At 31.0% G+C, this 14,678-nt stretch overlaps 2 protein-coding genes across 2 annotated transcripts; both read left to right on the top strand.

Annotated features, from left to right (window-relative positions):
* LOC109838780 (PKS-NRPS hybrid synthetase CHGG_01239-like) lies at nt 4,881–5,789 on the top strand. The gene has a single exon (XM_020407208.1). The coding sequence runs from the start codon at nt 4,881–4,883 to the stop codon at nt 5,787–5,789; it is 909 nt and encodes a 302-aa protein (XP_020262797.1).
* LOC109835978 lies at nt 6,544–8,755 on the top strand. Its single transcript, XM_020403931.1, has 4 exons — nt 6,544–6,988; nt 7,080–7,683; nt 7,790–8,404; nt 8,507–8,755. The coding sequence occupies exons 1-4, from the start codon at nt 6,663–6,665 to the stop codon at nt 8,684–8,686; spliced, it is 1,725 nt and encodes a 574-aa protein (XP_020259520.1). The 5' UTR covers nt 6,544–6,662; the 3' UTR covers nt 8,687–8,755.

Here is a 14,678-nt window from a genome sequence, read left to right as displayed (position 1 = left end):
TGATTTTTTAGATGATTTCCTCTTGAGTTGTATTTGGATATCTTTCAGCATTTTTTGACGCCTACAATAATGAATTACAAATACATTCCTTTCTCATATTTAAGGATTAATATTTTGTTATATGAGGTTTTCCATGTGTACATCACTATTATGGACGGAGAAACCAAAAGCAATTATTTGGATTATCTTCATTGTTGTTCATTCTTAGCAATGTACATGGAATTCAGAAGTAGGAAAAGCTTTCCGTGGACAAAAATACATTTGATTCCTTCGATTATTATATTTTTATCCTATCATAATTAATATGTTAAATCATAATAAATAATAGAAATTTTGTGCTATTTATAGGAGGTCAAAGTATGAAATTAAAAATACTACACTAATTTTATCCATGGCTGACATATGTGTTCATAATTTATTTAAAAGTGTAGTCCTTAGTTGAAAGCCCTATAATCAAACAAGTTTCTATCCTAACATATGGACTTACCTTACGCATGACCGGTTATGGATGCAAACTATATGCATACAGCCCTCTCTTAGTATGAATTCTATTAGATAAATCATTAGCTATAAAAAAAATCATCTACCGCTCCAAATTTCTTATTTATAAATTAAAATTTAATTGATCCACTTTACTATGATATCATATTTGCCCATGTTATTCAACAATCACCAATAAAAAGGAATAAAGTTTCTATCTAACCCTCCAAACTTTGATAAAGTTTTCATCTAACCCACCAAACTTTTATATTTATAAATTAGAAATTAATCTGAATTTAATTAGATAATCCAAGTTTAACTTGTTAGGAGATTTATTTTTACTACAATCGGTATTTAGATTATTTTATATTTTAAAGTAGCGACATCAATGGAATTTATTGAGAAAAGTGTAAAGATCGAGGATTTTTTTTGTTTGAGAAATCTCATATTTGAGAAGGTTAAATTAAATTTTCAAAGGTGAGAGGGGTTATTACCACATTTGCTATATCCACTCCCAAACAGTAATTTTGGGAGTTGGATTGCCAAAAATGCCCTTTTGTTGCCCTTGTGTTATTAAATGCCTTTGTGTTATTAAATGCAACGTAATTAATACTCGATTTTAGCACTAACCGGATTTGTTTCTTGGGATATGTTTCTTAGTAAATCAGGACCGTCTCAAGCATTTTTGAGGCTCTAGGCAGAGAAAAATATTTGGGGCCTTAATATTAAAAAAAAAATATTAGTTTTTAATAATAAATTTTATATAAAATTTAATTTTCTGCCTTTTTGAGATGCAAAGTTACTAATTAAAATTTTATATTCAAGCTTTGATAATAAATTCTTTTCAATTGATAAAATTGCCAAATTATTTAATCTTTCTTGAGACATTGTTGAGCATAAATAAAATTTTATTAATTTAAATTTTAAAAAATCATGATATATATATATATATATATATATATATATATATATATATATATATGGGAAAAGTGTTCCTAAGGTGACGCCTTAGATAATCATCGAAGGACGCATCCTAAAATCACTTGATTGAGCTACATTATGGATGATCCACTCCATTGAACATGATTTACATATTCTAAACCTCCAACACACCAAGTTTGGAGTGAACCCATCGTCGTTTGACCCTCCGTCGAGCCATATGAAAATTTTTATTCATTCAAAACTATTTAAATTGATACGAGTGGACGAAGGGTAAAACGGCGACGGGTTTACGCCAAACTTGATGTGTTGGGGTTTTAGAATATGTAGATCAAGTTCAACGAAGCAGATCATCCACAATATAGCTCAATCATGTGATTTTAGACCACGTCCTTAGATGATTATTTAAGGCGTCACCTTAGGAATACTTCTCCATATATATATATATTTACGCCAAACTTGATGTGTTGGGGTTTTAGAATATGTAGATCAAGTTCAACGAAGCAGATCATCCACAATATAGCTCAATCATGTGATTTTAGACCACGTCCTTAGATGATTATTTAAGGCGTCACCTTAGGAACACTTCTCCATATATATATATATATATATATATATATATATATATATATATATAGTGGATCTCATTGACTGCAACGTAATTTGAAACATTGGTTATGCATTTAAGTAAAAATAACAAACTAACACTATTATTTAATTTTTACGATTTGAAACATAATTTTTACAATGGATCTCATTGACTGCAACGTAATTTGAAACATTGGTTATGCATTTAAGTAAAAATAACAAACTAACACTATTATTTAATTTTTACGATTTGAAACATAATTTTTACAATGGATCTCATTGACTGCAACGTAATTTGAAACATTGGTTATGCATTTAAGTAAAAATAACAAACTAACACTATTATTTAATTTTTACGATTTGAAACATAATTTTTACAATGGATCTCATTGACTGCAACGTAATTTGAAACATTGGTTATGCATTTAAGTAAAAATAACAAACTAACACTATTATTTAATTTTTACGATTTGAAACATAATTTTTACAATGGATCTCATTGACTGCAACGTAATTTGAAACATTGGTTATGCATTTAAGTAAAAATAACAAACTAACACTATTATTTAATTTTTACGATTTGAAACATAATTTTTACAATGGATCTCATTGACTGCAACGTAATTTGAAACATTGGTTATGCATTTAAGTAAAAATAACAAACTAACACTATTATTTAATTTTTACGATTTGAAACATAATTTTTACAATGGATCTCATTGACTGCAACGTAATTTGAAACATTGGTTATGCATTTAAGTAAAAATAACAAACTAACACTATTATTTAATTTTTACGATTTGAAACATAATTTTTACAATGGATCTCATTGACTGCAACGTAATTTGAAACATTGGTTATGCATTTAAGTAAAAATAACAAACTAACACTATTATTTAATTTTTACGATTTGAAACATAATTTTTACAATGGATCTCATTGACTGCAACGTAATTTGAAACATTGGTTATGCATTTAAGTAAAAATAACAAACTAACACTATTATTTAATTTTTACGATTTGAAACATAATTTTTACAATGGATCTCATTGACTGCAACGTAATTTGAAACATTGGTTATGCATTTAAGTAAAAATAACAAACTAACACTATTATTTAATTTTTACGATTTGAAACATAATTTTTACAATGGATCTCATTGACTGCAACGTAATTTGAAACATTGGTTATGCATTTAAGTAAAAATAACAAACTAACACTATTATTTAATTTTTACGATTTGAAACATAATTTTTACAATGGATCTCATTGACTGCAACGTAATTTGAAACATTGGTTATGCATTTAAGTAAAAATAACAAACTAACACTATTATTTAATTTTTACGATTTGAAACATAATTTTTACAATGGATCTCATTGACTGCAACGTAATTTGAAACATTGGTTATGCATTTAAGTAAAAATAACAAACTAACACTATTATTTAATTTTTACGATTTGAAACATAATTTTTACAATGGATCTCATTGACTGCAACGTAATTTGAAACATTGGTTATGCATTTAAGTAAAAATAACAAACTAACACTATTATTTAATTTTTACGATTTGAAACATAATTTTTACAATGGATCTCATTGACTGCAACGTAATTTGAAACATTGGTTATGCATTTAAGTAAAAATAACAAACTAACACTATTATTTAATTTTTACGATTTGAAACATAATTTTTACAATGGATCTCATTGACTGCAACGTAATTTGAAACATTGGTTATGCATTTAAGTAAAAATAACAAACTAACACTATTATTTAATTTTTACGATTTGAAACATAATTTTTACAATGGATCTCATTGACTGCAACGTAATTTGAAACATTGGTTATGCATTTAAGTAAAAATAACAAACTAACACTATTATTTAATTTTTACGATTTGAAACATAATTTTTACAATGGATCTCATTGACTGCAACGTAATTTGAAACATTGGTTATGCATTTAAGTAAAAATAACAAACTAACACTATTATTTAATTTTTACGATTTGAAACATAATTTTTACAATGGATCTCATTGACTGCAACGTAATTTGAAACATTGGTTATGCATTTAAGTAAAAATAACAAACTAACACTATTATTTAATTTTTACGATTTGAAACATAATTTTTACAATGGATCTCATTGACTGCAACGTAATTTGAAACATTGGTTATGCATTTAAGTAAAAATAACAAACTAACACTATTATTTAATTTTTACGATTTGAAACATAATTTTTACAATGGATCTCATTGACTGCAACGTAATTTGAAACATTGGTTATGCATTTAAGTAAAAATAACAAACTAACACTATTATTTAATTTTTACGATTTGAAACATAATTTTTACAATGGATCTCATTGACTGCAACGTAATTTGAAACATTGGTTATGCATTTAAGTAAAAATAACAAACTAACACTATTATTTAATTTTTACGATTTGAAACATAATTTTTACAATGGATCTCATTGACTGCAACGTAATTTGAAACATTGGTTATGCATTTAAGTAAAAATAACGATTTTAGCCACTAACCGGATTGCGAATTTTTATGGTGTCCGGTTGGCTTCGAATTCCGATTTTGAATTTTTATAACAATTTTCATTTCCAATACAATTTTCATTTCCAATACAATTTACACAAATTACATAAAATCGTTTTTTTCAAAAATTGTTTTTTTCAAAAATAAATTACACCACTCAGAATTTTTTACTAATTTGATTTGAGCACTCAAAATGTCAAAATTGATTTTGACCTCTTAGATTTTTACCTATAAAAAGGCCAACAGTTTAAGTTTTTCAAATCACAATCACAACTCAAACACTCACAACTCAAACACTTACAATTACAATCACAAACAATATGAATTCTGGAGATTACAACTCCATAAATCTTGATGAAGTTGAATTCGTCATCGACGAAACACAAAGTGATCCATTCCAGGATCATAGTTCATATGTAGAGTTTGAAGACATTTCAACCGATTTCGGTAATCCGGAAGGAGGTTTTGCTAGTAGAGAGGACATGGATGCTCATGTAAGATATGTTGCTGGCTTGAGGAACGTTACTTTGGCAATTCGTGATTCGAAGGGAAAAGACGGCCGACGGCCCAAAGTTCGATATTTATGTAGCCAAGGTGGCGGATACAGACCAAAAAAGGTTACTGGAACTAGGTCCACTAAAACGACAAAAAATAATTGTCCATTTTGGTTGGACGGAATGGAGTACCCTGGAGGGCGCTGGTACTTTGAAGTCCGGGAGGGGAGACACAACCATCCATTCCCGTCTCATGCTGTGGGATCTCGTTTAGGTAAAATATCCCCTATTCAACTTGAAGTTATTAGGGAGCAAGAGAATTTTAATTTAAGCCCGAGTAATATGTTGGCGTCCATGAAAAGGGCTGATCCGGAGAACAAATCGTGTCAGAAACAAGTTTACAATGCTGTCAATAAGGTGCGTGCCCAGAAAAGAGAAGGTCGGACCCCGATGAATAATTTCATCCATTTACTCAGGCAATTGAACTACATGTACGATGTTCGGACTGCTGATGAATCTTCCGAACTTGGAGATATTGTTTTCTGCCACTCGGCTTCTTTTGTGATGGTGAATGCATATCCAGAAGTCATGATGATTGATTGTACGTACAACACCAATGAGTATGACATGCCTCTACTAGAAGTGGTCAATGCAACAAGTACGGACAAAACGTTCACTATCGCCTACGCATTCATGCGAAATGAGAGACAAGAAAACTACAGGTTTGTGTCTTAATGAATTTTAATTTTTGTCATATGTTTAAATTTAAAATTGTTAATTAACATTATTTAGTACAATTGTTTGTCAATGTTATGAATAATGTTAAATTGAATATTTAGGAGGAGTTAATATTGTTATGAACATTATTAGTATTGTTTAATTAGGAGTTATTATTTTTATGAACATTATTAGAATTGTTTAATTAGGAGGAGTTATTATTTTTATGAACATTATTAGAATTGTTGAATTAGGAGTTATTATTTTTATTGGAACGTTATTAGTATTGTTTAATTAGGAGTTATTATTTTTATGAACATTATTAGAATTGTTGAATTAGGAGGAGTTATTATTTTTATGAACATTATTAGAATTGTTTAATTAGGAGGAGTTATTATTTTTATGAACATTATTAGAATTGTTTAATTAGGAGGAGTTATTATTTTTATGAACATTATTAGAATTGTTTAATTAGGAGTTACTATTTTTATTGAACATTATTAGTATTGTTTAATTAGGAGTTATTATTTTTATGAACATTATTAGATTGTTATTTTTTTATTGTTATATTGTTTAATTAGAACTTATTATAATATTATTAGGAGTTGTTACTGTTACGAAAATTATTATATTGTTTAATTAGGACTTATTATAGTATTATTATTGTTATTAACATTGTTATTGTAGTATTGTCATTAATATTGTTATTATGTTAATTTGTTGTTATAAATTACAATTGACAATTATTTAGTACAGTTATTTTGTCCTACGTTTAAATTTAAAATTATTAATGTTATATTATTTTGCAGGTTTGTGTTACAGTTTATCCGTACTTTGTTCGTTAGCCAAGTGACACCTAATGTCATTGTAACAGACCGAGATTACGCCTTGATGCATGCTGTCGAGTATGTTTTCCCGGAATCCAGGCATCATTTGTGTCGCCGTCACATTGAGCAATGCGTGCTACAACGAGCACTGCAGCAACCTGGTTTTTTAAAAGAGGCGGCAGAAGGATTTAAATTTCGTTGGAATTGGGCGATAAGTGCACCGACCATAGATGACTTTAATGATAGATGGGGACGTCTGGCAGCACATTATTCGAGTTGGGGAGCATTGCTGAACTACTGCATTGACACATGGATTAGTCCGCATTCCCAAAAAATCCTGTCAGCTTACATCGACCATTATTTTCACTTCGGAAGCTACACAACAAATAGGTACTTAAGCCTTGTGAGATTTACGTGACTAAATAATCGTTACATGTAGTCAACATTAATAATTAATATTCAAGTTCAATTGGTAATGCAGGGTCGAAGGAGAACATCATCGCGTCAAACGACATTTAGATGGTGGTCGGTACCCATTCGATACCGTACTGGAGAAACTTCACAAGGTGATGGAAGGCCAAATCTGTGAGATTAAGAAAGTAGCGAGAGTTAACGCTACTAAATCCAACACAGACACCCTTGGAGATACGTTGTTTGTTAATCTGAACAGATCAATCACGTTTAAAGCATTCGGCCTCATAAGGAAAGAAATGCAAGTTTTACAAGAAATGGGTCAGGATCCAACAACGTGTGGTTGCTACCTAAGGAGAACTCATGGTCTACCGTGCGCACATGAGCTTCAGTACTACATCATAAATGGGTATAGCATTCCGTTGGATCAAATACATGATTATTGGAAAAAGTTAGATATTCAGTTTCCAATATTTCCTAATGATGCCGCGGATGGATCCCCGACTCCACCAAATCCAGTGAGGAGGGCGTTGTTCGAAGAAGTCCCTGATATTACTGCACCTCCTACTGCTAAAAAGAAAACCAAGGGTAAAAAGCTCTCTAGTCTCCGTGTACCTTCGGCGTGGGAGAGGGTTGTGAAACAGTACGGATTTAAAAAGTCTCCAAACAAAAAGGTAATACTACATAACTTATGAATTTCTATATTTGAAAATTATGATTTATATTAGTTACTAATTTATTATTCTCAATTTAACATTGTCAACCTATGCATTTGTAAAGGGCCCTGGACGTGTTGCTTCTATCTCTGAATCACAGGGGAGTCCAATGAGCACATCCCAACGTACGGGGCCACCAGTATCACCATCTTCTCCAAATCCTCCGTGCTCAAGGCCTCCAATGTCAACCCCTTCTTCCAAAGGCACCACGTTCATCTTTAAGAATTCTGTATTTGAGAGAGAATTCCCGCCCTACATTAGAAAATACATAGATCAATGCACAGATGTAGCGGCAGACGGAAATTGTGGATTTAGAGCGGTGGCTCTAGCAATTTACGGAACAGAAGATGATTGGGTTAAAGTTAGACAAGACTTAGTAGCAGATCTACAGAATAGAAGCGCCTTGTACGCTCGAATCTTAGGTGGGAGGAGTGCGAGGAGTTCTAATGTGACTAATCTCATCCAATCGATTGCTCACTACCATGGACCAGCGGATGATGATTACTGGATGGCGGTACCGGATTGCGGTCACGTAATTGCAACAACATATAATGTTGTTTTCATGACATTCAGTGAACATGGAGGAAATACTTGTCTGCCAGCGATATTAGATGAAACACAAGGACCTCCAACCCGAAAGGTGGTGTGCGGACATCTTAGCAATGATCATTGGATTTTGGTAAGAAAATTACACTAGTCGACGATCATATAAACAAGTTGAATTTTAACTTTAATTTTTTATATAAGAATATAACTTCAATATTTGTACATTTTTTTCCAGTTGCATATGAAACCAGGGGATCATCCGGTACCACCCATAGCATTTTACTGGAACGACCATCACGACAAATCTGCAGATGGTTTAGATGCACAATTTGCATTCTCGATCAGTCACTTTAACCGTCTCCACAATGAAGATGGAGAACGTCGAGCATCAACAAGAAGAAGAAAGAACAATTAATTAGGATCGAAAAAACAATTGATGTATTTCGTTGAGTAGATTAATACTTTGATTTTCTAATAAATTTTATTATTATCCTTCATTATAGTCTAACACTTCAAACATTTCAAACACTTAAACAAATTTTATTAACGATTTTAAAAATTCAAATTATATTAAAATTAAACCAACATTTATATATGTTCTAAAAAAAATTAATTTTTTTAATAACACTTCAATGATTTTTTATGACCCACGGATTATAATGGATTAATTTTTTTTATAACACTTCAATGATTTTTTTAATAACACTTAAAAAAAATTTTATGACCCACGGATTATAAACCGACACGGATTATAGTCTAACACGGATTTTAAATACACAATTAAAATGGAATTAGTTAATAAAACAAAATAAAAAAAATTTATAACCCACCGGACACGGTGTCCGGTGTCCGATTATGCTCAGCAGCGAAAAGAGGACTGTGGACTCAGAATTAATGAACCGAATTAATGAACCTTAATGAGAAGCATTTAATGGTCGATGTAAGCTTAATTAACAATAAAGGGCAATTTCGTCCATCCACCACCCAAAGTTACTGTTTGGGAGTGGATATAGTTGGACCCGGTTATTACTGAAAGTACCTTAGAGGGGGGTGAATAGGGTTATTGCTAATCTTATTAGATATTAATGCTGATTAAAATTAATTAACAAATATATCCTAACAATAATGATATTCAATATGATATATGCAAGGATAGATATGCAAATGAGAAAATAAACAAGAAACAATATAAACAAATAGTGGACACAAAGAGCAATCCAAACATAATAATATGATCATGGAGTTTGGACCTTCTGTCCTACGTCTCCGTTCCTCACTTCTGGGGAGAACTCCACTATTGACACACCCGGTTTGGAAGCCAGAACTTCTCTACACACTCGATTTTCAGCTAGCTCACCGAAAACTCTATAAATCTCTCACAATGTACATACACAAACTACAACCTCAAGTGTTGGTCCTCACGTATCGCCTTCCTCAAGTGCTCGGCTTTACTACCTCTCTCTAGGCTTTACTACCGATTCCACTCCTCTTGGTATCGACTACGTCCTCACCACACACTCCTCTTGGTATAAATATGTATTACAAGGTGATACTCTCACAATTAGGCTAAATACAAGATTTTGTTCTCTATAATAGGTGAGAACACAATTTAAGCTCACTCTCAAGGTTACACTCACCACAACCCCAAATTATACAATATGTGAAAATAGCTAAGCTCAATGATTGTGTGTGCAAACAATGAGAAAAACAAATATAAACTCAATTAAATCTAGCAAATATAAATATAACAATTAAAGCATAAACAAGCTAGAGATATGAGTTTAAAACACTTCTCTAATCACAAGAGAGAGGGATATGAAGATTGAAAGCCCAAACTTAAATTGATCTCCTCTTCTTATAAAATAATCTTCATAAAACTAATTTTGTAAACAAACACTTAAAACAAACTAAAACTCTTTTTTAAACTTGTTTTAAAACTTCTCTAGTTGGTTCAGAAGTGAAATGGTATAGGGTATATATAGGATGAAGAAACAAAGCTCAAAACCCAAGTGAAATCCAGCAAAATGACAAAAAAACAAAAAATGGAAATAAGCCGTTACAGGCCATCAGTCGACTGATGAGCTGACCGTTATAGGCAGCTAACAGCTCATCAGTCGACTGATGAGCATAGTCAGTTGACCAAAACGAAATAAAAACTTTTGATGATTGCAAACAGTTTTATCAGTCGACTGATACATGTCATCAGTCGACTGATAACATGTTATCAGCCTGGATTGAATAGTAAAAACGAACTTCAAACCTCTTTTAAAAATATCAAATAAATTCAAAAAAATATAAAACTTTAGAAAATAATTGTAACCATGATAATAAACATGTTACAAAAAGAATTTTTCAATTTTCATTCCCTATTTGTAAAATTTTATCATTTTGCAAAATCACATAAGTATGAACATGTTGAAAACTTGATTTTTTCAAAATGACTTAAACAAAACTTTGAAATACTTTAGAATAGATTTATAGACTTATACAATATATGAAAATAGTGTAAGTAAGTCTTCAAACCATAAACATAATATTTTACAAATTTAATATAATATGAAGCACATAAATGTGAATATATATTGCTTCATATCTACATATCTAAATCAAAACAACTTATCCATATAGAAAACAAATAAATATTATATATTTATTTGTTTGCAAAAACTTTTGTGGATAAAACACATAAACCATTACATTGTGTGTGTATATAATATCGAGCTTAAGGTATTAACACACAAAGTATAAACCCTAAACTAATTTACCCAAGCTTGATAGATATTAACACACAAAGTATAAACCCTAAACTAATTTACCCAAGCTTGATAGATCTTCATTGTAGCTTGTCTTGGTAAACATGGAACCTAAACTAATTTACCCAAGCTTGATAGATCTTCATTGTAGCTTGTCTTGGTAAACATGGAAGAAGCTTAAACTTGGATATTGACTAGTATGCATAGGCTTCACTCCGATATTTCCGCCAACCTCCATTTGATGCGATCGTGAATGATTGATTCCATCCATTCTCCAACTTATTGTTTGTCTAGAATACCTAATAAGAAAACATAAATGCTAGACAAACAATATTAGGAATTATTTGTAATCACCAAAATAAGATTAGAAGATGTAGGCTCATAACATGAGACCTAACAATCTCCCACTTTTTGATGATGACAAACAATCTACACAAAGAGTATATAAGATATACAATAAAGAACAATATTCTTAAAATATACTCACAATCCACTTGTTTCTCCTCCTTTAGCAACATGAAAATGGGGGGAAATAAAAGAATAAGAGAGCGAAAGCTCCTCCTAAAGCTTAGGTGAGTATAAACAAAAAAAGATATAGGGATTGCTCCCCCTATCAAAATACCGTATGAAAAATGTGCAATTATGAACATGGCAAAAAAATATGAGTAAGCATAGAATATCCTAAATACAACTAACATTAAAGAAGACCAAGTGAACACATATGCATGTATCATGAAGATAAGGTGTCACAAGAGTCTAAAACAGAAAACCTAAAAGATTTCAAAAAAGTAAAAGAAAATCAAACGTTAAATGATTTTAAAAATTTTATAAATTATCCACCATAAAACATGATTGATTGAGAGCACAAATAGACATATAAAAGATGTCTTAATATCCAATCATAAAACATTATTTGGATATAAACAAAAGTAGATCATGAAAAAAAAATGAAATCATGAACCTCATGAAGGTTCAACCTCAAATGATACAAAAAGAAATTCAAAGTGTATATATTGTATCATTTTCGACAACAGCAAGAGAGGTGAGCATAACAAGCTCTTGAAACAAGTTTCAACCCAAATAAGGCTTGGTAAACCTCCCGGGGGGTTGCTCAAACATATAACCTCTCATATACAAATACAAAACAAAGTATATATCTAAAAAGTGTTTGATTAATAGAAGAAATCATTTTTGTAAAACTTGATCAAACCATATAAGAAATACATTATAAACCACAAATAGATGATCCGGAAGCTCAAACACATAAATATCATCATAAGAGTATTTTATAATGATCCCATAAACATAAACACATAGTTCAATCTAAAAAAATTTGAAAACATGGTATAATAACAAAAAATGATGTTTTAGCAAAAAAATCATCTTGATAAAAATCGTATCAATTCATAAAGATGAAAACATGAAAATCTATGAAAGAGAATCATAAAAAAATATGAATGATAACTTTTTAAATCAAATGCCAAGTATAGAACTGTTTTCAATTTTGTTTATAAAACTTTAAATAGAAAACATCTTTAAGAACAAGAAAAACTAAAAAGTTAAAGAATTCGTTCTTAAAAATTAAACATGTTTTGGTACCCAATTACTCTTGATACCTAAGAGTCTAGGGACATGACCCATATCATTAAAACTCAAGGGCCTTGGGTTATGAACCCATTTGAGCATGTATAGTGCACGGATACAGTCAAAACAAAATTCATATACGTGACCTTTTTGATTGTAATGTGTGTAATGAAAGGGTCTAAAAGGTTTGTGTTGACCAAGTGGTGGTGCACGAAAATCATTTGCAAACAAAGGTAATTTATTTGAAGCTTTTTGCAAATGAGAAATATTTTTTAAATCAAAACAAAATTTGGTCAAATGACCATAAAATTTGTACTTATACACATGAGCATGTTTATGATTATCACTATGTGTGTGTATATGTGTATGAGATGGAGAAGTTTGATGGGATGCACAAGGATGGATATATTTAGGAATGGTGGGTTTTTGTGCATCATAACAAAACTTAGCAATATGGCTTTTTCGGCCGCAAATAGAACACTTGTAAGATTTGTTATACACGTGTGCATAGTAGATAGCTTTTCATTGTTGGCAATGCATGTATTTAATGTTGAATCTAAGGATGATATGCGTTTCTTTATTTGATTCAACTCATCATTTGAAATATATGCATTGTCACAAGAAGTAGAACAAACAAGAGTATCTAATTTATTTTTATTAGCCTCTACTTCTATCATGACATTATTCTTATCATGAGTCAAACATGCAATATCCAATCTTAATTTTTCATTGCATTCTTTAAGATTAATATTTTCATTTGTAATGAAATCAAACTTAGATATAAGGGACTCATGATCGGATTTTAATTGAACATGCTTACTGTTTAATTCTTTAAAGTTATGTTTTAATTTCTTATGGTCATGCAACAATTTTTCATATTCATGTGCGAGCTCATCAAAAGTAAAATCATTATTGTTGTCGGACTCGCGTACCTCACTAGGGAAATCGCCTAGTGGTCGTATGCATGAAGATGAGGCTCCTTTTGAACTTGAAGCTGAATCCTCCAAATGTTATCGGATTGCCTCCAAATCCCCTTGATGTGCTTCTATTAATTTTCATAGCATATAAGCACTATCAAAAGAATCAAGTTTGTTAGCAAAAGATAAGCCAAAAGCATCAATAAGAAATTCTAACAAAGACTTGTTCATAGCAAACAATCTAACATCATTATCACTCCACTTGGATTTCTCCGTAGTGGGTATAATATAAGTGTATTCTATAATTTCTAATATATCGATATTTGTAGATCTAGTAAAAATGTTAAATCTAACACACCATTGTTCATAGGGAAAATTACTAATTCCAGGAGCAATGTTAATAGCATAACCAAGACTAGGTGCACCGTGCTGTTAGACCCTAGAGGGGGGTGATTAGGGTCTTATGCTAATCTAATCCGATTTTATGCCAATTAAAATTAATTAACAAGTTATCCTAGCAAGTATGAAATACAACAAAAATATAAGCTAGGATAAGCAATATGAACAATGAGATATATCCTATATGATGAAATATATATGCAAGGATGTATATAAACTAACACAATATGATATATCCTACCAAAGAGATATACAATATGATATATGCAAGGATATGTAAACAAACACAAGGGTAAACAAAAAGAACTAGATAGTGGATGATAAAAATAATGAGCTATGGACAATGGTGATAAGAAATATAAACATAAGATGAAGTGCGCCAAAGCAAACTCAAACACACGATATGATCACGGAGTTTTTGGATCTTTCCGTCTATCTCTCCGTCCCCACGTCCCGGGAGAAAATCTACTATAACACCGGGGTTTTCTAGCGCTCACGCGAATAACTTTTACACTCACGTTCGGTTATTCAACGCTCACCGAAAACGTCACTCTCCATGGTTTTCTAGTTCACCCGAAAACTTCAAAACACTCCGGTTTTCTAGCTACACGAAAACCTAACAACACTCACAATGTAACTATCAATTTGCTTCTCCTTACAAGATGAGAACAGTCAATAAGGCACAACTCGATGTTAACATCTCTCCAACCTGAATATACATGTATGCAAATAACAATAGCTGAGTAGGTGTGTG

This window comes from Asparagus officinalis, chromosome 4 (assembly GCF_001876935.1).
Source record: "Asparagus officinalis chromosome 4, Aspof.V1, whole genome shotgun sequence".
Taxonomy (NCBI): domain Eukaryota; kingdom Viridiplantae; phylum Streptophyta; class Magnoliopsida; order Asparagales; family Asparagaceae; genus Asparagus; species Asparagus officinalis.
This window is presented reverse-complemented; position numbering and strand designations above follow the sequence as displayed.

Excerpts from the sequence above, each read along its gene's own strand:
- LOC109838780 (XM_020407208.1), top strand. The coding sequence starts at position 4,881 with ATGAATTCTGGAGATTACAACTCCATAAATCTTGATGAAGTTGAATTC.
- LOC109835978 (XM_020403931.1), top strand. The coding sequence starts at position 6,663 with ATGCATGCTGTCGAGTATGTTTTCCCGGAATCCAGGCATCATTTGTGT. Across the intron at positions 6,989-7,079 it reads GGAAGCTACACAACAAATAG|GGTCGAAGGAGAACATCATC; the intron begins GTACTTAAGCCT and ends TTGGTAATGCAG. Across the intron at positions 7,684-7,789 it reads AAAAGTCTCCAAACAAAAAG|GGCCCTGGACGTGTTGCTTC; the intron begins GTAATACTACAT and ends GCATTTGTAAAG.